Source organism: Colletotrichum tamarilloi (genome assembly GCF_030869305.1).
Source record: "Colletotrichum tamarilloi strain Tom-12 chromosome Unknown Scaffold_8.1, whole genome shotgun sequence".
Lineage (NCBI taxonomy): Eukaryota > Fungi > Ascomycota > Sordariomycetes > Glomerellales > Glomerellaceae > Colletotrichum > Colletotrichum tamarilloi.
This window is the reverse complement of record NW_026849391.1, coordinates 1,054,009-1,076,397: the sequence shown is the minus strand read 5'-3', so window position 1 is coordinate 1,076,397 and position 22,389 is coordinate 1,054,009. Positions and strand designations below refer to the sequence as shown.

Sequence of the window (22,389 nt, the reverse complement as noted above, 5' to 3'; positions counted from 1 at the left end):
TGCCTGGGATGGGAAGGGAATCAATTGGACTTTACTGTCGCTGCCATAGTGCAGAACAATGGGGCAGGGGATAATTGGGATAATGAAGCTACGCCGTAGGTGCTCAGCGTTGAGGGCACTCTGATATCACGCACCAAGGTAGTCAAATCAAGTCTCCTGCACACATCACCAGGGTATCAATCGTTTGTGAATGTATTCTATGTCTCCACTCGTGACTCTTGCGCCTCATGCTACCCATCCAGTCATAACCAAATATTCATAGTCGTGTTTTTGATCCTCTCACCACCAGCAGACCCCTGCCTCCCCAAAACCACCTACAAACTCTACTCATATTCAGGCATCCATTTCGGGCGGTGAGTAAGGCGTGGTCAGCATCTCGCTGAACTTTTCCAGCTTCTCCTTGCCGCGGACTTCCTCAACCAACAACGGCATCTTGACGACGTTGAACTCGTCATACAACTCCTCAATTTGTTCGAGGTACTTCTTCTGCATCCTGCGACGGGCCGTGCACTGGTCGCAGTTGCTGCCCTTCTTGGGGAAGAGGAGCTGGTTGACGACGATGCTGTGGGTGTCGATGCCGTAGTTTGCCAGCTCCTGGATCATGCGCTCCGTCTCGTAGAGAGACAGGAACTCGGGGATGCAGACGCAGACGAAAGTTGTCAGATTCTCGTCCTTGAACTGGGTGTTGACCTCGGAGATTGTCTCGCGCAGCGTCTCGAGCTTCTCCATCATCTCGTTGAGGTTCTGGCCGTTGGGAAGCTGGCCGCCCTGGCCGAGGAAGCCGTTGAGGAGGGGCCCGTACTGCGAGCTGAGCTGGGAGACCTTTGCGAGGGCCTTTTCGAGGACGCTGGGGAAGGAGAGGAAGCGGAGAGTGTGGCCTGTCGGGGCGGTGTCGAAGATGATTGTTTCGTAGGACATTGACTTTACTTGCTTGAGAACTTCGGCGAAGGACATGGCTTCGTCGATACCAGGGATCTGTGTACATAAACCACGTTAGAAAACAAGCTGCTGCAGATGTGCTGGCGCACCAGAGCCGAAGCTTACAGCAAATGCCAGATCCTGCATCATGCCACCGAGGCCACCACTCATGGCATCCACCTCCTCATTCTGGCCCGCAAGCAGGTCCTGCATGCTGCCGTTGGGGTCGATCTCCATGGCGCTCAGGTTGGTGAAGCCCTCAATAAGGCGGGCTTCCTTGCCGAACTTCTGGTTGAAGGCGTCGGACAGGTTGTGCGCCGGGTCGGTGGAGATGAGGAGGACCGACTTGCGCGCCTTGGCGAGCTGAATGGCAAGGGAGCACGACGTGGTTGTCTTTCCTACACCACCCTTTCCTCCGACAAAGATCCAGCGCAGCGACTTTTGGTCGAGGATGGACTGGAGGGTGGGCTCCATCACGTCGTCGGCGTCGATGATGGCGGCCATGGTCGCGGTTGAGAGTTGCGGTTGTTGGACGTAGTGTGCTTGACTCGTTGTCTAGAAGCTGCCAAAGGTATGATTCGCGTTCGGCTTATAGGAATTCACGGTGAGCTGTAGATCGTTTTCGTGGGAGTTGCTGAGGATAGGTAGGTGTTTAGACGGGAGGCGTGCGTCTACGTCTTCCAAGCTGTTCTAGAACTTCCAGTATCAGAACGTTGCCTCCCCGCCATTTGGCGGGGCACCCCAGCACAAGGTACCGTGCGCAATCGCAGACTGTCGAGTTTCAGCACTGTTAAAGCTCCACCAGAGCTTGACAACTTTGCGGAGCTCCCGTGTCGAATTGCGTTTCCTGCTCACGCCACGACGTAGTAAACGGAGTCGCATTCACGACACAACCAGCGCCATGTCTAAGAACGGATACTCTGTCTTGCAGGAGCTTTCCAGCAAGGCTTCTGCGCGAACGGTTCAAGTCACCGTTGTGCCGAGGCCAAATAGGTTCTCCGAGAGACGCGCCGTCCTGCACTCGCTGCAAAGATTCGCCAATGTCGAAGTGTTCAAGAAGCTGGAAGTAAGTTTGCGTCTCGCAAGAGTCAATGCCAAGGAAGGCTCTTTCGCTGACACCATTGGCTTCAGAACCACGACTCTTCCTTCATATCCGTTCTCAGCGACAAATCGAAAGTCAAGGAGCTCGTCAAGATAAGCCCGCTCAAGTACCAACTCGCGACGCCTCGATCCAACGGTTCCGTCAAGTCGTTCCTGACCGGCTCGGCCGTCACCGGACCCTTTGCCAACGCAAATCACCAGGAAGGGAGCGAGGACGGCGCTGCAGGAACGGACGATAAGAAGGAATTCACGGTGCACATCTTCCCGGCCCCGAGCTACATACACTCTGCGGCCATCAGAGCCAATCCTCTCCATGGCCCATGGCCGACTTCGCGCCGAGAAACAACCATGTCGTCTCAATTGAGGGCATCCTTACCAAAGGATGTAATGACCGACGGCTTATCGGATTGGGAGAATGGCGGACAGTCGAAATCGTCGACCAGGGGCCAGCTGTGGGAAGATATTCTACTTGGCTCGAAATCGGTTGATGTCAAGAAGCGCGCCATCATCGATCGCATCAAGCGCAGAGAGCGAAAAGAAAAGGCACCCGCTATTATGGAAGGCCTGCTACATCTGAAAGAAAGCCAACCCTGATCGCCATTGGGCGCGACAGTACGCGACTACAGCAAAAGCTATGTCTAAGCTCTGGAGACGATGTCCCTCAAGGACCGATCAAACCCGCCTCTCGCATCTTTGCAGCGGTTGCGCGTTGACTTTACATTCAATTTTACGGCCATAAGCCAAGCCTAAGGACATCTGACAGCTACAGCCTGATCGGAGTTCCAGCGTTTCGCGCTCAGTGAAGCGTTCCGGAAACGAAAATTCCGACGAAGGCGACGATTTGGCACGAGGCTCATTGGCGAGATGGGATGGCACCCAGTCAAAGTACGGCTCTTGATTGGATCAGATCATCGGACGGAACTGTTCGAGTTTCGCTTGCTTAACCTAAAATTATGCGGGCCAGGGCGATGCATTGAATGGGAGACCCTGAGTACAGGGTCGAAAGAACACCACAAGACGACCGTTGACATTTCGGTATGTCCCGACATCAGATTGCAAAAATTGCAACGACAGTCGAACGATGACGAAGGTGTCTTTGGTGACCGTCGCTAGCAGTGCAACGCAGTCGGGCTCCCTGACGACGAGCTGCAGATGCTTTTCTTGCCATAGGAACACTTGAGTCGGCAATACGGCAGTAGTCAGCTGAACACAAGGTCGAGACTCTGACGTTGGAGTTGGACTTTTGGTGCCGGGGTCCATTCAAGGCGTGGCGTCATTACAGAGCCACAAAAACAAGGAATAGTGGCAACCTGCAATATCCCAGATCGGCCACGACGCGAGGACCTGACCAATCAGCGGTGCAAACTGGATAGTACGTCACAACAGAGCCAAACCCACGTTCCTTTTCCACCGCCAGCTTGTTCGACAATTAAACAAATCTGGACGCGACTAGACGAGCCGACCAACCGTGGCGCGGGGGATGCTTGCGCAAGCCAGGGTCCATTTTCACCCAATTTTCTCCTACAGAGCCACAGAGCCACGAGAAATATGAACTTGGGCCCGGGCTGGGCCACGTTGATGACGTCGCACTCGTTGGCTTGCACCGGGACCCTGACTTACACGGCATTCTTGGCCCCGGACGGTGTGCCTAGTGTGGTACTGTCACAGATCACAGCACACATCATGCGAATTCCTGTTTCTTGGGGCCGGCCCAGGGGTCGTGAGACGTTTGTGCTTATATGCGGACGGCCTCTCCCTTTCCTCTCGCGAACATGTTCATCACATCAGTACTCCTATCGCCAATTGTCTCCTACAACTAAGCCCTACACCAAACACCCACACCACACCTCAGCCATCCGGCAGTAGTCCATCTTCATAATCAACATGGCTGTCACCGGCTTCATTCACCACTTTGGTACCTTTTTGCTTCTTGTAGCAACCATTCTTCTGGTCATCACCAGCATCTCTGCTCCAGTGGTGCACAACATCTCACTATTGACCGTCAAGCTGGGCGACACTTCCGCCGGCAATGAGATCACATTTGGTACCTTTGGATACTGCGTCCGTGGCGGCTCTGACTAGTAAGTAATATCACACAGCATAGACCCAAACTCAATAACTAACTCGTCTCCCAGTGGCTCCGACCAGTGCAGCCGTTCCAGGATCGGTTACTCACCCACCGATATCATCGCCGAGGCCGATGCCACCCAGTACTCCAACCTGTCCTCCAACGTCGCCGAGGGCTTGACCCGGGTCATGGTTCTCCACCCCGTCGCCGCAGGCGTCTCCTTCATCGCCTTCATCCTCTCCGTCGGTGCTGGCATGTTTGGCTCCCTCTTCGCCGCCCTTGTCTCCGGCGTTGCCTTCATCATCACTATCGTCGCCCTCATCTGCGACTGGGTCATGTTCGCCGTCGTCCGCCGCAACGTCAACAGGGATGGCAACGGCAGCTCCGCCCACTACGATGTCGCTCTCTGGACCCTCCTGGCCGCCGCCATCTGCCTGCTCCTCGGCACCGTCATCGTCTTCTTCACCTGCTGCAGCGGCCGTCTTCACAAGCGCCGTCAGCAGCGTTCCAAGGTTGACAACTACTCCCCTCCTGCCACCCACACTACCTACCGCCGTCGCCGCTTCTGGCAGCGCAGCAGCCGCTACTAGACCATTCAAACCGGAGAGTTTAGTTGTGGATATCTAGTTGTCTCTTGTCTTTGAGACTACCCAATGTTTTCTTAGCATGACGCGTTTACGAAGATGGCGCCCATGAATCTAGCGCAGGCGTAAAATGGGAGGTAATCTGGGAGTTTTACCAGGTGATGGATTGGACGAATACGCTCTGATATGATACCACGCCTGCATCGGCAAGGCATGACTTTTTCTTGTATCCTGTTTACTATACCTAATGAACTACTTGACCAACCTTGCCTTCTCCGTTGTGCTTGTTTCTCGCCCGTCTTTTCAATCTTGTGGAAAGGTGCCCAATAGCAATCATCTTCACGCCTGCAGGACAACTGAATGATTTTACCGTCCGCCTACGGGGTCGTTACCCAATGTTATGTCGCACTGGTGAGGATTAACCCCGCAAAATGCCATGCATCTTACCGGGACTTCGCCGGCCGGAACTACTCGGCCCGCCGATTAGTAGGCGACAGACTACCGTCGGACTCTGACCATGGGTTCCTTTCAACCTCGCCTACCTTACCTAGAACGATGTACCTTACATTACTTGTTGGGTAGCAAGACAGCAGGGACCTTGCCTCAGCTGATAGTCGTGCCGTTGCCATTCCAATCCATACATCTATCGGTACCAATCGCCGTTCTTTTCTCGCGCCCTCTTTCCGAGCGGTTTTGCACCTGATGTTCTCTCTTCCCTCCCACGGCGTTTTTTCCTGCCTACTAAATTGGCTTGCCAAGAAGGCCCCGACTAGAGTAGAGGCGCCTTAAGCTGAGGTATCTAGGCCTGGGTTCGATCTCTCCTGTTGCTTTCTTTAGCCGTTAGACACAGTGGGATCTAGTCACGTGCCAATTTCATTCCTCGTTGTAATAGCATGCCGTGTACGCTACTAGAGTAGGTTGAACAGGTCGATAGCATAACCCATAACGCGCGAGTTAATATCATTCCAAAGGATCTTTAACTTTTCTTCTATTCGGCTCCTAGTCAGAACGTTTGATTCACGGAAATCATTGGTCCACGTTGGATGACTATGCCATTCGTGCTTTGACTCACGAGAAATCTATCTCCTTCATTAACAAGGTACCCAGACCATGCCATTCGCTGTACAAAGGTTGTTGTTCCAGACTCGCAGAGCATCCTACTACACTGCCGGGTGGGTAGCATGTGGGGGAACCATTCAGGACCCCGGTTCCTGAGGCATGTGACCTGGACGCCTTCTGGTGCGGTTGCCCTCAATGCGCCGCATCCTTGACGAAGACGCCCCTGCTGTTCGTGATTCCTCCGGTTGGGCTGCCGGGTCGAACCTCATGTTCAAGGAAGCAACACTCGGGCACGCGGGTCGTATAGAGAAGTCCCTCGCCGCATTGGGCTTGAACTGCACTATTGCACTGAAGTCGGTTAAACGCTGTAATGTCTATGACAAGAGAGACTCGTAAGCTGCGGTCAATGCCACGCCACCGAAGCAAAGAGACTAATCATGACTTTTCAGACGTACAGCCCCGAATTGAAAAAGCGCAAAGGTGATCTTCTCGATGAGATGTATCCGTCGATTCTCTTTGATCTCATCACCGCGCCTGAGAAGTCTGCTTCATCATTCAACCGACGGGCTGCGTCCCGCCACCGCCTTACAATGCCCCGGCTGTATACGGAAAAGTAGACGCGTTTGCTAACCGGCCCCGCCTCCTCCGGCTCGCAATCCAGCAGCTCCATAAAGGGATACTAAGACGCCTGCTATGCCGGCTCCGGCTCGTCCGCCTCTTAATCAGCCAGCTGCCAGAATGGCTGGTCCGGCTTCTGGCTGGCAAGCTGCTCCTCATAGAGCCAGCAGGCCTGCTCAGCATGCTCAGCCTCCTCCTCAGTTTGCCGCACCTTGTGCCCCCGCGTGGGTCCCTCGACCTCCTGGCCAGCAAGCTTCTCCGTACGGTGCCGGTCCGCCTGCTCCACCTCGCGTCAGTTCCCACAACACTGGGACACCCGCTCAACTGCCCGAGCAACGAAATGTTCCCCAGAGTACTGGACGGGTAAACGGCCCCTTTCCACAATCTGGTCAACAGCAAATTGTTTTCGAAAACGTTCACTTCGTCAACCTCGCTGGCCCAGGGAACAAGGTTTACACGGCTGGAAAGCCGCACGAGAATAGGATCTCCCGATACAAGAGACAGAGAGGACTAGTATAGATCCTTGGTACATGAGCAGAAGCTAGGCACAGAGTGATGATCGCTCTGAAAGGCCGGGTATGAGGGATGTACCATTGACTTGTAGTCTGCTGGTAACCTTATACGATTGTGGTGTGGTTGTTACGTGTTTCCCCCTCTTACTTGCTATTCTGTGTCTTCTCTTTCAGAGTGTTGATGATTCTTATACCTTTTCACGTTTTCGAATGCATGGATAGAAAGTCATTTCACGTATGCCGCTCTAAGGCCATCGAAACAAATATTCAAATCAATGATTCCAAAGTATACCTTGTCTCTGGGCACTGGCGAACCACTCGAAGGCCGTTCCAATACCTTCAAACCCCAGCGGTCTTTGTAGCTTTATAAGTCGACTACCACTACAGCAGATGAATGCAGGCATTTGCCGCCTGGGTTCTCGCGCCGTGCTAACCGAGTTTGTATCCTTTCCGAGGCATTTCCTCGACGTGCATTTTGGGGGGGGGGGGGGGGGGGTTCCCATATGTAATGAATGGTCGCGCATAGGTGCAGTATCGTCTGCCTCTGAATCCGGGCGTAGGCGCCTGCAAATACATCAATATTGTGCTTGGCAGCATATCACGCCACCTTCAAGGCGGCAGCAAATTGACAGGGTACTTGTGAGATAAGTCTCTTTCATCACACTGGCCGATGCCTGTCTCGCATAGTTACCCATTTGCCGTCAATTTAGTCACAGCTACAATGAATTCCAAGGTCGTGATGAAGTAAGCTACGAGCCATGAAAGATAATACAGAGGCTTGCCGCTCCGAAAAGACAGGAATCGGCTACGGAAGGTGACCAGCCTAATTAGTTACCATAGGCTCAGATATCAGACACGTTCTGAGCCAAGTTATTCCCGAGGTATATATGCAGCCGTGTCTCTATCAACATCAATAATACCAATAATACCTACGTGCTCGTTCGTCTTCATTTATCCCCTTATTCCACCTTTATCGGACGCTCTTGGACATCAGGGCATCATTGACTGGCCTTTGTAAACTCCACCCGTCGAGCCCACAGCTAATACAGTCTAACACTTACATTCAGCCATTTATTTATCGCGGTTCATTCATTTTAGTTGCCTGCCAGGCGCTGCAGTCGTCCTAACCGTCCAACATTGGTCTGTCGCTATTGTCTCCAAACGCGTCTTGCGCTCTAGCCCAGCCATAGGCTGACGCACAACACTCCTCATGCCCTTTGCCCAAGCCACTACAAGTGAACGCGTCAGCCTGGTGTCTTTGATTTACAGTCGGCTATTCAAGATAGATCCATTAGGTTTAGCCAGACGCAAACCAGATATTGCTACGCTTGACATCGACAAGCGACCAGGTATTCCACTGTACATGTTCCAAACGAATTGGACCTCATTAAAATAAAAGTCAGAGAGCGACAAATTTATTGAAAGCAGGAACCCAACTTCTGTCCAGCGCGTAGAACAAAAATCCAAACTCCGCACTATTTCCCTCTATGGCTGAAAGTTGCTACGCAATAACGCCTCTCAGGTAGGTGATGTGAAGTGACACGGCTATCCTTACTCCGCAAAATGATATCCAACCCCACTAGTTGCCTCTATCAAAGGTTGAGCAAATGTATTGTTCACCGAGTTTGACAATCAAATTGTCCTTCCAAGGGAGAATCTTCGTGTCTTTCGCGGGCATTGGTTGTGGAATCCGCTTCTTGACATTGACATCTCTGTCGCGAATCCCCTCTTCGCACTTTCCATTGAAGACTTTGCTTCTCAACAATCCGAGGGCGTCGGACATGCACGTCAACTTCTCGTCGGTGACAGAATGGGAGCAGAGGCAAGACCTGAAGCCAGCAACGTTCCCATCGGGGCAGCAGTAGAAGATACGATCGAGGTTACAGGGCGCTCCGGCTTGCCTTGCCGCCCTTGCTGCTAGCCAAAGTATTCCACGGGGTTTGATACAAAACTTCCCGTCATTCTTCCCATCTAGTCCGTCGAATAGGACTTCGTCGTCGGTTCGGTATTCAGGGAGCCTCTCGCATATATTCGCATCATTGTCTCCAATGCAGTCGATGAGTTTGTCAATCGTGAATGTTTTGAGAACGCACTGACTCATTGTGAGCCATGTCCATGCTTCTCCTGAGGATGGCTTGCAGTCCTCAGGTATTTTGATGCCCGAGCATGAGTTCTCCTTCCTGGCTTCAAGGTGATGACCAAGAGCATGTTGACCAATGCCGAGCAGGAGGATGGCGTAGGTTAACTGCATCGCAAAAGACGAAAGAAAGACGATTGGCAAGGAGCGAAGGACTTTGGTATGTTCCAGAGAACGACAGTCAATGATAGTATGTTGACGCTTTTAGATGGATGACAAGATAGCTGAGGCCGATGCTGTATGGATTGTAATGAGGGATGTCTTGTTTTATCAACTCTGGAAGTATGAACTTGGCGAACACATCTCGTGGGACCAAGGTTAGGCTTTTCGGATTTACGAGGAGCTTTTTGCACCTGCAGGCGCCCTAGTATCTAGTGAGGCGAAGCCAGATCTGAGTTGATGGAACATCAAGCTAATGCCTTACGGCGAACTGCAGAGTGGATGATGGGGTTCGATTCTGAAATTAAAGAGGGAAGGCAGTGCCCCGGGGCTGTTCCAACATTGTGTGACCCCAGCCTACACATCAGGCTCTTTTCTGCTTATTTAGATCCAAATACCTCGGCGCTTCGCAAAAGCCCCTCCACCATCCCTCCTTCAAGATTTAGTCAGACAAATCCAAAGACAATTCTAACAGAGTACACAGGCTCTCCGATTCCATCGAGATGTCGAGGTTCGCTGTACATCAGCCCCTTAGCCACCTCGGTATGTTATTTATTGCTATCGTACGGGACTCACACTGGATGCAAGCCAGTCCGGAACGAGTCAAATTCCCATTGAGGTGTGACACACCATTCGTTCCACGTCCAATGATGGCCTGGAGACATCTCTCCAGTCAATCAAAACACCGTTAATCACTCGGCTCAGTTCCAATTCTTACTACACCATCTGCAGGAGTCTCGCCTGAAGGCGGCCTGTTTGCTGACAGCCTGATCTTCAAATACACCATAAGTACGCAGCCTGCCTCTTGGTACCACACACCCTTGAAAACGATGGGTTCTTGGGGGTTCAGACGAAGACTGGATCAGGCTTCACAGGGTCATGGGAATTATCAACGTGGATCATATATACCTCGACTACGGCTCCTCCCGCCCTGGTCTACATTCATTGTTTTCTTAACGCCAAGTCCATTCATTCGCAACCTCGTGATAGTATCTCATATCAGGGCTCTCAACATGTCTTCAAGTGACAAGGAACTGAACTTCTTGAGCGTCATTGCCTATCCCAAGGCCCCCACCAAGCCCAATGTCGAGTATGCTTTGCCAGCTCCGCGTTATGAACCATCAGCTAACGCAATGTTTTCACAATATAGTATCGTCGCTGTCCACGGACTAATCTTTCGGGTGCGGAGGATCACAGCTCCGAGGCATGGACCAGTGGTGGCAAGATGTGGTTGAAGGACTTCCTCCCTTCAAAAATGCCCCAAGCCCGCATCATGATGTATGGCTACGATGCTATCCCTGCCTTCCGCAAGTCGCGTGAGGGTATACAAGAATGGGTTGTTAGTTTGCTGGAGTTCTTAATTATGGAACGCGATGTATTGCATCAACCATTCCTTATATTAGTCAGTGAGTCATGACTTTGCTGATGATATTTAGGCCGAACCTGATCGACCGCTCATATTCGTGTGCCACAGTCTTGGGGGAATAGTGGTGAAGAGAGTAAGTCAATGTCACAAGCGCAAGCCAACGGAATGAATAGTGGAATGCTGACGGTTGATTGCTTGAGGCTATGACGGAAGCGAGACAGAACGAAAGATACAAGGCAATCTACGACGCAACATACGGCATGGCATTCTTTGGGACACCTCACAATGGCAGTAAACTCGCTTCACTCGCTTCAGTTGTTGCCAATGTTTTCAGTGTAGTTCTTCGCAACCCTCAACCAAGCTTCATGGAAGCGCTGAAAAGGAATTCTCTTTTTGCCGACGTCATAAGAGATGACTTTAGACATGGCCTGGAAAAGTTCCATGTGTTGAGCTATTATGAGACTATTCCGCCCGAGAACATGACTGGGCTAGTATGTATGCCTCTTCTAGAAAATGTCAAATTGGCTAATCCCGTAATTTCCAGGTCGTCGACAAAAAGTCGGCCGTGTTGGGTCTTCCAAGCAGTCAGGAAACGCCTATCTCTCTTGCGGGCAAGGATCATTCGGCGCTATGCAAGTTTGACAACGAAGAGGCTAGTGATTGCAAGAAGGTCATGTTTGGTATATCAAAGCTATGTGCTGCTGCTGTTGCTGCGAGGTTGAGATTGGCTGAGGAAGCGAAAGCGCTCGCTGACCTCCAAGAGTTGCGCGCTCCATCGGCAGAACCAACGACCAAGGAGGGAAATCGCGACTGTACGTAGACTCTGAGGCTCAAGGTAGACGCGGAAGCGGCCTGCTGATAGTAGATAGTGCAGAACCGAATGGACATGGAGCAGGAGCGACTGACAGAAAAAGGGGAGCAGCTCCGGCGCGGTTAGTTACATTGAATGCTTTATCATCGTGACTGGACGTCTGATTTGCCGCAGATTGTTTGGATATCTTGGTATCAGGCTTTCCAGAACTAAGAAGACGTTATGACGAAGTGTTCTCAAATGATCAACATAGCCTCCCAGATTGTTGGCTATTCCGGACCTCCCAGTTCATGGATTGGGAAGTCCCAGGCAAGGACCACTCGTTCCTATCAGTTGAAGGAAACCTTGGCTCAGGAAAATCGGTCCTCATGAAAAAGGCTGTTCAGTATTGTGAGCAACGCAAAGAGCAACCCGATAGTCGGCTGACTCTGAATTTTTTTTTCGACGCGAAGTCTCGTGACAGACAACCATTTTGCAGCTCAGGTGTAGGCATGTATCGGACACTCTTGTATCATGCAATCGCTCGGTCCGAATGCCTTCCTACACATCTTCTCAAGGACTTCCTTAGGGCATGGAAGATGCCAGGCCACTCGTGGACTCAGTTTGAGCTGCAAAACAAGTTGAAAAGGCTGTTTCTGGAAGTCACTTCCCCACAAGGGGGCAATGCTGCCGTGCGGAAGATCTTTATTTTCCTCGATGCTCTCGACGAATGGGATGATAACGATCGCCAACATTCTTCAGGGTTCGAATTCTTCGAGAACCTCGTTGACTACGGCATACCTCTCAAAATCTGTTCGTCAACACGCCCTCGTTTCTCCCCAATCTCGAGAGGATCTGTGATCGAAATGGAGAGTTATAATAACGAAGATATCGGCCGTTACATTAAAAAGACTACCGGGAGACGCCATATGAACGCTGAACGCCGCGAGATCCTCATCGAGAACCTCAGTATGAAGGCCAATCATAACTTCATGTGGCTTGTTTTGGTCGTCTGGGATCTAGACAACTGGCCTACAGTAGACTTTGCCACCACCGAAAATATTCTGAAAAGAATCCAGAAAATCCCGAAGGAGCTGAAGGCATTGTACGATGAGATCCTCGAAAGGCTTGCCAGAAAATCCGACGACGCCATGCGGGAAGAGAGCTATTTTCTCCTCCAACTCATAGCTTTCGCCAAGGAGGCTCTGTCACTTCAAGAAGTGATGGAAGCTATCTCAATCCTCATTTACCCAGATACGTGGCAGTCACAGCTGGAACACTTCAAAACATTGGACTTTGCCGCATGTATCCGAACGTGGTCGAGAGGCCTCGTCGAGGTCATCCGACCCGGTTCTCAGGAAACACCTGGGCCGAGTATCGTGCAGTTTGCGCATACATCGATCCATCGCCTTTTGGTGGACGATTGCGGGCTGAAATATTTCGACCCGGCTGCCCAAGACCGGGCGACCAACAAAATAATGTGCCATTATCGTCTGTTCGAGCTTTGTGTCAAATACCTGGAGCGCGACACATTAGCCCAACCAGGACTGAAGCTACACCAATACGTTATGTCTTTTTGGATGGAACATGCCCGCAACAGTGGCGAGCGTATGGATGCGAAGCAATTCGTTTTTCCAGGCTTTCTCAAAAAGTGCAACGCGTCCACCAAACACATCGCTCTATCATCTCGAGAAAACATGATCCGGCGCAGTAACATGGGCAAATTCCGTGCCTGTGGATCAATAACCTACGAGGAGCGACTCATATGTCTGCTGGCCGCTGAGGGGTGCACTCAGCTTCTAGTCGTGCATCAAGGGTGTACTCTCTGTTATGGTGCAACAACGGCTCTTGGTGAGCAAGAAAGCATGCTTGGTTCAGGATGTGCGTTGCTTCAAGCTGCTGAGCACAACAGGGTACAGACCGTCCAATATCTTGTCCGACAATTGAACTGCGACGTCAACTTCAGAGGTGGCGAGATCAACACAACGCCATTGTGTCAAGCTGTTCGATCGGGTTCGGTGGACATGGTCAACACATTGCTGGATCTGGGCGCCAAAGTGGACGTGTGTGCCGCGAGGACCTTCAAGTCACCTTTGAATACAGCAGTCGGCTACAATGATGTGACGATTGCGAAGATACTTCTCAACCACCCAGGAGTTGATCGCCGTCGTTTGCTTTGCCAACCCGACATGTATGGCCAGTACGCTTTACATATCGCTGCGTATCATGGGTTGGCTTCTATGGTAGAAACTCTTTGCGAGCCTTGTGAAAGAGACGAAATTGGCTACATCTTAGACTTGAGCGACAGAAACGGTGAGACAGCCTACATGGTGGCCGTGAGAAAAGGTCATGACACAGTCGCCGCGGAGATATTGAAACGGCTGCTTGACAGTTAGTAAGCCTCAGCATGATTGTGGAGGAAGCCCAGATGTCCTCAGTTCAAAGCATAGTCTGGACTCGCCTAGCGCGCTTCTCGGCATATGGCGAAGCCGGGGAAAGAAGACTAAGCCAAGTACGAGGGGAGCGCACAGCAAACATCTCAAATCGCAGCTGCAGGTTATTCTTCGCACGCGCAGACGCCCAAAAGCTAAAGCTAGATGGCTGGGCAGCGAGAGTAGAGAGAACGACGAAAATGAGCCCTCTCTCTCAGACTGCAGTGGTCAAGAGTACCGTGTCGGTGCGTAGAGTACTAGAGATGACTGCCCGACGGGAGTCAAGCCATCCGAACTGTATCGTTCACGAGCTTTCCTCATTCAACCTAGGATATCCAAACATGGTCTAGAACGGGTTGGCCTCAGCTCAACTCAGCTCTTGTTACAAGGAACGCTACCTGAGGTTATTTGATATCTGTCTCAGTAGCTTGTCGTGGTTAAGAAAAAGTGGATATCTCAGGAACGCAATTGATTAATGGGATGGCTGTCGGCGTAGGGAATGCTAGATCATGCCTGGGAGGAGAGACATGCGCAGATAGGACACTCCCGGGCACGATAAGATTGGGAACGGAACGAGAGACGTCAACGTTCCAGTTGAGCCCGTCACTGAGGTTTGGGTTCGTGGGATGTTGGGCCGTGATCTGCACATTGTCTTTTACGTTTTCGCCGCCATGAACTGCACACAGCACATACTGTGAGAACATGCCATTTGGCGGGCCAAAATGCCAGATATCCTGAAAACCTTTCCTTTTCCCCAGGTTTTCCGGTAAGACAGTAGCATTCGGTTCACGGAATTGGTAGCGATCAGAGATTGAAATCAAGCCGAGGGTCAGCGGGATTCGCAACGGGCAAACGGTGACGGCGGCGGCGACGGGATTCGTGTGCGTTGTGGAGTTGAATGACCACGGGGTGGGGCCTGCTGGCTGGAGACATTTGAAGAGCTTGTCCTGCTGGAAGATTCATGACTGGAGTGGCGGCGTAGTGGAGAATGGGAAGACGGTCTCCGGCTCGGGTGTTCGGCGCCTGGGAGAGGCTTGGAAGGTCTCCAGTGACGGAACGCCGAGAAGCCTGTGGCTCTCCTTGACGAATGTATTTCATAGCGTTTGGTTGGTGGGCAGAAACTTGGATAAGAAACTTGAACTCTTCACATTTTCCAGACACAGCAAGATCGGAGGCCGCGTAACGCGGAATGGTCCCCAACTGTGGCTGAGAACGAATCACTGCGCAGCTTCCAAATATCCACTCGATGTGTGGCGCGGGGTGGTTTACGCTTTGGCCAATCACGGGCAAGGCGCCTGCTCCACCCATTTTGTTCAGGTCGTCAGGGTCCCTTCCGGTGGGAGAATGCAGAATGTAGAATACCTAGGTACCCCACCTCCGCCCGCCGCATCGCCGCAGTTGTCTTCCGGTCCTCAACAGTGATGGGATCTGTCCCAATGGAGTATAGCCTATAGTAGGCGCAGAAGGGGCAGGGATGCTTACGAATGATTTCAGCGAGAGAGAGGGAAAACTGCCTGGCTGTGGGACACTGCTGGTCCCCTTTCCAGCTGAGAGAAGAAGGCGCAAGAAAGGGTGCCCATTGGAGTGGATACCAGCAACGGTGGCCCATGGAGAAAAGGCAAGAAAAGGGTTCTTGTTGTTCTTCCATGGGGCATGGCACCCGCGGGCCAACAGACTTTCCGGATAGAATGAATAAGGCCTCAAATAAGACGTGCCCGATCTCTACGGAGTACGGAGTAGTGTACATACACTTACACACTAGGGGACTCTTCATCGCCTAGTACCGATACAGCTTTGTGGGCAAGGGAGCGGTAAATGAGAGTTCTAAGCATAGTTGGATTTAGAGTGCGGTCCCCCTCTAGGCTCTGCGACGCTGCGCGTTGGGCTGAGCCGGGGTAGGCTTGCGCCGCTTGCCAAGCTCGGCGCCAAGAGCTAGTACAAACGTGGACGGTTGAGGCTTGGGAAGTCGACGACTTGTCAGTCTTGAAGTTAGTATTGCTAGCTAACCTCATGGTCTGCCGTGTGCCGTGTGCCGGTCAGCAACAAGTCACGGGGAGCTGTGTCTTGTTAGCTGGCCTCACGATGTTGCTTTGCAGTAGTCGTGAGATGATTACGTTAGTGAGTAAAAGAGTCAGTCGTCTCCCTGGAGGCCAGTGAGGGAGCCGGCAATGAGACACCGAGACATCGGGTGAGCGCCCAACCGTGGGGTTTGATTGGCATCGCTGGATCGTCGGAACGCTAATTGATGTGGGAAACGAGGTGACACTGGGGACAGTGACGATTAACCCGGATACTCTCAGTTGCGGTTGATGAAGTATGGAGACGGTGAGCCTTGAAGGGAGATGTTTGGGTTCCCTCAAAAACAGCCTTCTCTCCTTCCTGGTGCTCTTGCTTTGACTCTTGATGACAGCTGCGTTTGGACAGGTTTTTGGTGTTGCACGAGTAGTATGTCCCTAACACCAATCGTGGCAGTTGACTGGAGCCAGTAGCAAGAAAGCTTTTTTCTATCCTGCATGCTAGAGGCTGGGGCATGTCATGAGTCGACACCCATGAGGACTGTCAGAGCTTGGTGCATGAGAATAACACACGGGCGATAGCTCGACAAGAATCATCAACGACAACACCAACAGAAAAAAAGAGTCACAGACAATTGCCGGACAGGTGCCATATTGCGATGTGATAGGGATCGCGGTTTTGGGACAGCGACTACGAGGTGCTAAATGGCGTTAAACCCTGGATGTCTTTTCCCGGTTGGGAAAGGCGCGGCTGGGTACGTCTTCAAGCCCGTGGGACGGATATGACCGACCGGCCGGGTACACCTGGCGGGGGGCCGCCCCTTTGAGATGCTACGCCGGTGATCAATTCGGTCACTGGTGTCAATCACTGTCAACTAATCCCTTCCTCTGCACTCAGACATGCAACATGGTAGTAGAGTGATTGACAAAACTGACCTCACCGGTCGCGGCCTTCCAACTTTCTCTCCAAGTCACTCCCGTCCAAATGAGGGAGGGCAATAGCACTAGACGATATAAACAACGGGGATGCCGCCTGCCCGCGAGGTTGACACAGTCCACGGTTCGCATCGTAACTTGGGAAAGAACAACCTTGACCACCACTTGCACCGCACCTTCCTTGAACTTCTATCTGTACTTGAATGTCATCACTCCTCCCCACTTTCAGCATAACGAACCGCACGTCAACAGTCAACGCAAACCACAACATTTTGACTCGAGATCCCCGCCTCAAAACTTGAAAAATATACTTTTCTGAGATCGTCGTATCTTCTTCTCTGACAAGACACACCTCCTCGACTCGACATTCCGCAACATCCAAGCTTCTCACCTATTCTCGAACCTTGCAACCTGCGAATACCTTCCCACATCCATTCTACCTAACCCCGCACAGCCGTTTCAGCTTCGACTCTCGACGACAACAGCTTGGGCCAAGAAGATACTCTTTGTCAAGAATTCGTACTCAGCGTCTTCAGTTTCTTCTTCACCATCATCTTCGGCACAAAACCCAGCTTGTGTCCCCTACCGCGCGCTTGTTCAGTGGAGACCTCTTTGGACCCCTCGACGTCTTCGTCATTCTGATTCTGCCACTCGACGCAAAAGCAATATCATTGGGACATCCAGTCAACCCGCCCAGAGAACATACCACAGACAGCTGAGCGCTTGGTTAACACGGATTCAACTCTCCGTCCCGCTGCGCTGCGCTGTCTTGCCCAGACTCCCCGCCTATCCTACCGCCTACCCAAGACAGGATTATTCCTCAAGAGGGTTCCACCGCTGACGCTCTGGCTCTCAACCGAGCGGAATACCGGCACACATCGCACCAATGGCCTTCGCCGCCCAAGGTAAGCCATGCCATTTTCCCATGTTTGCCATGTCTCTCGGTTTCTTGTCCGTCCCCCAAGCACACCAATCTCCATTCCTTGCCTCTTCTTTTCCTTCCATTTTCTTAACCCACTCAGTCCCTCCTTCCGTTTGCTCGGAACCCTTGTCGTCCACTCGTCATTCCACGATGCTCAAGAGAGGAAACTGTCCTCCGCCGCCGGGATTCCCGTGCTCTCTCTCGCAGAACGGAGGCTCCTCCACCTTCAGGCCACTCTACATTTCTCTTCACTTGCACCACTTGTTAGTGTTTTTTTTGTTGGGACTATTTTTTTCTCGGCAACTTTCCATGAAAGCCTGAGAATGGTGTGGCACCATCAGAGTTCGGAACATGACACTGCCAAACACCAATCGTCATGACTTCCATGTGCGCATGGTGTGCCCGAGTCCCTCATGCAGGTCATCCCAGGCTGCCGCTGGCTGGCTATAAGCTGCTGGCTACTGCAAGTTGCTGCTCAAGTGTTTCTGCAGACCAAGCAAAACAACCAGCCAAAAGCATCCGTCCAAACTTCACCGCTGGTGTGTGTCTCTGAGCGAGTTTAGTGCTCCGGCTTCTGCATTTCTTTCTATGTCTAAGGCTGCATGTCCTCGAACATTTGTTAGCTCTTCCCCGCCTCTCGTGCCGTACTACCCTGCCACCCCTAGTCACTGGCTGGCATTGCTGTGCTTTGCTGCGGCCCAGTCATCTCATCGCTGCTGCTGCGCTCGACTGTGCCTTTGCAAGCGGAAGGCCGAGCCCGAGCAAACGAACAGCGCAGCACCCAGCGATGGAGCGAGAGCGAACAAGAAACACCAGGGCACGCAAGTCAGACCTCGTAGGGATCCCCTCCAAGTCTCCTACACCGGGGCCATTCGTTACCCGCCGTGCACAGGAAATCCAAGAGGCGGAACGACGGTTACGTGTTTCCAGATGCGGCAAAACAAGAAGAGCCAAAAAAGCATAGGCCAGTGGCCACTCTTCTTCTGACTGCAACCTGCTCTAAATACCGTGACTATCCCACCCCTCCCCATCTGAAGCCCCATTCCCGCGGTTAGTTCCAGCTACTGTGTTCCATTCACACTATTGAGCGAAAAGAGAACGCCCAGAGGCGGATTACCGGTGCGGAGTCTCGCATTCTCATTTGCTCATAACTGCTACTGCTGCTGCTGCTCTCGTCTCGTTCCTGACCTTGCCGTTCCGGTCTCATTAACTGGTCTCGTCTTATTCGGGAGGGGATTCGTAATTGCCCAAGACGCTAAAGGATCAAACGGCAACACTCATCACCGAACTGCCTCAGCAAAGAAATCCCGACGGCGTCTCGCCCTGTTCTATTTTCCTCTCACCTTTCTATCTCCCGAAACTTCTTTGTTCCTTCCTCTCTATTATCCAGAATTCCAGTTATTCTGCAACAGTTTTCTGTTACCTACCCACAACAAAGGGAGCAGCCTCTCTCACCCACCTGCGGTCTACTATTTGCCCCCCGGGACTCTACCCATCTTATTTACCACCACCCTTCCAACGCTTTTATTCCACTGAATACTGGCCCCAAAAAACTCCCCGCTGTGACCGCTACCTGACCTTCCGCCACTTTATTACCGTCGATCTTCCACCATCGGTTCCCCCACAATAAACTAAGATCGTATCTTCGTGCAGAGCCTCACACAATGACCAACACACCACGAAGTCCGTCGACCAAGAGCCAGGCAAGTCTTCGAGACACTGGCTTCCCTGAGCCTTTCAACGGAGGTAAGTTTCTTGGAATGAGGCGCAAAATCTATGGTCCATTTACTAAGCAATATAGAACGCAACACTACGCTCCCGCATCCCGACGCCAACCTTTCGCCCAACGCAGTCATCTCGCAGGAGGATCTCGCTGGAAATCGAGCCCGTACACGACGTTCTTTCCTGCAAAAGCATAGACGCACCATCAGCCATGGACGCATCACTCCTCAAATGGAGGCACTCTACAGCAGCGAAGCCCTAGCCGAAGCCGAAGCCGCCATCCTCGAAGCAGACGTCCCGTCCAACACCAGCCAGTCTAGTTTGCCGGCCGCGGGACGCATGAGCAGAGACGATGCCGGGAGTATGCTTTCCCACAGCGGTGGCGACCTTTCGCCCGTCACGTCGGCTCAGAGCAACGGACGCAAAGGCAGCCTGTTTAGAAAGCTTGGCTGGAAGAAGCCGTAGAGTCACAACATCTGCGATACGAAAGTGAGGAATCACGAAACCAGGCGGCGAACTATCGACCCGATGTACCGCGCACACGATTAAAACGGCCGAAAAGAATTTGTAAAACAGACACACCACAGCGCAAGCGCGGAGTTTTCTTTTGACCTGCAACATGGGGTTGGGCACAACCAAAGGCGGGCTTGGAATTTTGATTTTGGGAATGGGATTGGACACGGAGTATAGGGATGGTACAACACTAGGCCATCGTCATAGAGGATATTGGTCCTCTGAATTTTCACCTTCACAGACGATCCTGACGGGTGGAAATGTGCATCACGAGGGACAATAACCTACGACGGTGAACAGACTATCGTTAAAACATAGTAATTCTATCGTTTAGTTGCAAGTTTCTTGCACTATTCACTTGGTCCTTTCTTCTGCCCTTTCAACGCGATTAACGATCCCTCTTAGTGGCTTTGGTTCTGTGTTGGACGCAAGCTGCTCTGGTTCTTGAGGTATTCCCAAAGTAAGAGGTCCATGGTCCAGATCCACGGTATGTGAGATTTACCACCAGACACCGGCCATCGCACAGCTCGATTCTCTATCCACATGGAAACCATCCCGCTCGCAGCCACAAAACTAGCTCACCTCATTCCCCCGCGGAATCCGACGTCATCCCCCTATCATAACTTGACATCCGAGCTTAGCTGCCCCGGTAGGTGGTATAGCTATACGGGCTCAACAGCAACGGAACGTGATAATGCTGGCCCCTCTTCACCGTGAAAACCACCACGGCCTCGGGGAAGAAGGTCTCGTCCTCGCCGCCAAAGTAGGACGCCGTGTCGAACTTGAGAGTCCAGCGGGAGGACGTCGCCGCGGAGGCGGAGGCGGCCTCGATCTCGCCGAGGACGTCGTCGAGGGTGTAGACGGGGACCTCGCCCGACGAGGTGGCGGAGGAGAAGGGCAGCCAGGATTTGACGCGGCCGTCTTCGTCTGTGGTGGATTCGAATTCTTTGAGGACGCCTCCGGGCGTGGTGGTGTTGGGGGAGGCGGAGCCGGAGGTGACGGCGGAGGAGGAGGAGGAGGGGTGAGGGGAGGGGATGGTGGTGGAGAGCTGGACGCGGACGTTGCGGGCTGGTTTTCCGGCCGATGTGTCTAGGACGTGGCAGGTTATGCGGTCTTTTGTCTGGGTGGCCATTTTGGCGGTTGGGATTGAGGTTGAGGTTGTGGTGTTTGCGGTTGTGGTTTGGGCGTTGAGGTTTAATTTGCTCCGTAGGGGCATGGGAGTTTGAGATGTTTGTGGTGGAGCTTGGGGTTGGGCTGCGTTGGGTGAGTGAGTGTGAGTGAGTGTGAGGTGGTGGTGATGGGTCGAGTGAGGTGGGATGAGGTGAGGTGAGAGGCGAGGTGAGGCTCACGCTGGACGGCGGGGTAAATTCGCCCTGCCTGCTTGCCTGCGTGTAAGGCGGAATTGCTTGGCTCCCTGCCTGGCTGAAGTGGGGCACTTTGTAGGACCTGAGTCCTAGGTGAAGAAGTACCGGGCTCACAGTCCTGCGATCAAATGGAGGGAAGATAGTAGAGGTACAAATCAAAGAAGAGGTTCGAGCTACCTATATCCAGAGAAGTCAGGATGATCTTTTGTCTTGTCGCGTGGGAGAGAAAAGGCTCTATAGCTCTTTTTTTTCCTTCGTTCGGGGGACCGAAGTCGGTGCCGGACGGCGCCGTGATGCGATGACGGGAGAATGGTGGGGCCCACAAATATAATTGTACGGACACCGAGATGGCCCCGGAACTGAATGGCCTTTGAAAGGTGCGTTGATATGCCTAGATCTCCATTCAGCTGGACGGTGTTAGAATCGACTTTGGAGTCACGTTCCATCAATTCTTTTGCCACATTGCGCAGTATCAGAGATGGTGGATGTGGAACACAAGCTATATGGGCCTTTTCCTGATAGGAGATACTTGAAGGTCAGAACCCAGAGGAAGGCGCGCTTCAATTAAGCCTACCTTTAATCACCGGTCAAGGTGTGAATGAATTGATGGACTTCTAAGAAATGTAAAACTAGAAGGATAAATCTAAGCATTGTTTGGCAAGCCTCTCTACACTATCTTTATTTACCAACATTGCGAGCATTCTGGGGAATCTCACAGGCGAAACGAAGTGACTGTTTCTGAGAAAGTCACCTCTAGTTCAGTGTTTGATAACCGCCCTCTTCAGTAGACGAGATCATTATGCGATAAATCCAACAACCAACCCAGATGTATCCTACATATCCCCTCTACCTGATCCAGTAGATTAAAGACTTCCGTACTATACGGCAACGCATCCGTGAGATGGTGGGAGGATGGGAGGGGCACAGACAAAAAGCTCCGGCACATGCCGGGGGAACAGAACGGGAGGCCCCGGCGGGTGGACCTGAATGATGCTGGCGCCTCAGCACGCTTAGGTGGGAGTTTGAAGAGGTCTGGGCTTCTGTCACCGCACCACCACAGAAAGCCACACCAGAAAGGCAGCATACGTCATTTGGCCTGTGCGCTTTCCACGACGCACAGAGAGAGCCTATCGTGCTTATCGCAGTAACCTGGTTTGCCCCCCAGACCAATCA

The 22,389-nt window shown here is 52.2% G+C and overlaps 11 protein-coding genes across 11 annotated transcripts; 7 read left to right on the top strand and 4 right to left on the bottom strand.

Moving 5' to 3' along the window:
• Positions 1-333: 333 nt before the first annotated feature.
• CTAM01_03689 (anion-transporting ATPase) lies at positions 334-1,422 on the bottom strand (the record flags this gene model as incomplete). The annotated part of the gene is made up of 2 exons (XM_060519721.1): positions 334-975; positions 1,045-1,422. 2 exons carry the CDS (start codon positions 1,420-1,422, stop codon positions 334-336), a joined length of 1,020 nt encoding a protein of 339 aa, XP_060385927.1.
• A 397-nt stretch (positions 1,423-1,819) lies between these two features.
• Positions 1,820-2,613, top strand: CTAM01_03688 (uncharacterized protein; the record flags this gene model as incomplete). Its single annotated transcript, XM_060519720.1, has 2 exons — positions 1,820-1,984; positions 2,050-2,613. The coding sequence occupies 2 exons, from the start codon at positions 1,820-1,822 to the stop codon at positions 2,611-2,613; spliced, it is 729 nt and encodes a 242-aa protein (XP_060385926.1).
• Positions 2,614-3,903: 1,290 nt separating this feature from the next.
• CTAM01_03687 (pH-response regulator) lies at positions 3,904-4,677 on the top strand (the record flags this gene model as incomplete). The annotated part of the gene is made up of 2 exons (XM_060519719.1): positions 3,904-4,100; positions 4,155-4,677. The coding sequence occupies 2 exons, from the start codon at positions 3,904-3,906 to the stop codon at positions 4,675-4,677; spliced, it is 720 nt and encodes a 239-aa protein (XP_060385925.1).
• A 1,248-nt stretch (positions 4,678-5,925) lies between these two features.
• On the top strand, positions 5,926-6,867 carry CTAM01_03686 (uncharacterized protein; the record flags this gene model as incomplete). Its single annotated transcript, XM_060519718.1, has 3 exons — positions 5,926-6,122; positions 6,188-6,343; positions 6,405-6,867. 3 exons carry the CDS (start codon positions 5,926-5,928, stop codon positions 6,865-6,867), a joined length of 816 nt encoding a protein of 271 aa, XP_060385924.1.
• Positions 6,868-8,439: 1,572 nt separating this feature from the next.
• Positions 8,440-9,111, bottom strand: CTAM01_03685 (uncharacterized protein; the record flags this gene model as incomplete). The annotated part of the gene is made up of 1 exon (XM_060519717.1): positions 8,440-9,111. The coding sequence occupies one exon, from the start codon at positions 9,109-9,111 to the stop codon at positions 8,440-8,442; it is 672 nt and encodes a 223-aa protein (XP_060385923.1).
• Positions 9,112-10,169: 1,058 nt separating this feature from the next.
• On the top strand, positions 10,170-11,342 carry CTAM01_03684 (uncharacterized protein; the record flags this gene model as incomplete). Its single annotated transcript, XM_060519716.1, has 5 exons — positions 10,170-10,246; positions 10,354-10,495; positions 10,593-10,655; positions 10,723-11,013; positions 11,067-11,342. 5 exons carry the CDS (start codon positions 10,170-10,172, stop codon positions 11,340-11,342), a joined length of 849 nt encoding a protein of 282 aa, XP_060385922.1.
• A 569-nt stretch (positions 11,343-11,911) lies between these two features.
• On the top strand, positions 11,912-13,708 carry CTAM01_03683 (uncharacterized protein; the record flags this gene model as incomplete). Its single annotated transcript, XM_060519715.1, has 1 exon — positions 11,912-13,708. One exon carries the CDS (start codon positions 11,912-11,914, stop codon positions 13,706-13,708), a length of 1,797 nt encoding a protein of 598 aa, XP_060385921.1.
• Positions 13,709-14,548: 840 nt separating this feature from the next.
• On the bottom strand, positions 14,549-14,707 carry CTAM01_03682 (uncharacterized protein; the record flags this gene model as incomplete). Its single annotated transcript, XM_060519714.1, has 1 exon — positions 14,549-14,707. One exon carries the CDS (start codon positions 14,705-14,707, stop codon positions 14,549-14,551), a length of 159 nt encoding a protein of 52 aa, XP_060385920.1.
• Positions 14,708-18,205: 3,498 nt separating this feature from the next.
• On the top strand, positions 18,206-18,604 carry CTAM01_03681 (uncharacterized protein; the record flags this gene model as incomplete). The annotated part of the gene is made up of 1 exon (XM_060519713.1): positions 18,206-18,604. One exon carries the CDS (start codon positions 18,206-18,208, stop codon positions 18,602-18,604), a length of 399 nt encoding a protein of 132 aa, XP_060385919.1.
• Positions 18,605-19,281: 677 nt separating this feature from the next.
• On the top strand, positions 19,282-19,804 carry CTAM01_03680 (uncharacterized protein; the record flags this gene model as incomplete). The annotated part of the gene is made up of 2 exons (XM_060519712.1): positions 19,282-19,363; positions 19,419-19,804. The coding sequence occupies 2 exons, from the start codon at positions 19,282-19,284 to the stop codon at positions 19,802-19,804; spliced, it is 468 nt and encodes a 155-aa protein (XP_060385918.1).
• A 685-nt stretch (positions 19,805-20,489) lies between these two features.
• On the bottom strand, positions 20,490-20,984 carry CTAM01_03679 (hydroxyisourate hydrolase; the record flags this gene model as incomplete). The annotated part of the gene is made up of 1 exon (XM_060519711.1): positions 20,490-20,984. The coding sequence occupies one exon, from the start codon at positions 20,982-20,984 to the stop codon at positions 20,490-20,492; it is 495 nt and encodes a 164-aa protein (XP_060385917.1).
• Positions 20,985-22,389: the final 1,405 nt, after the last annotated feature.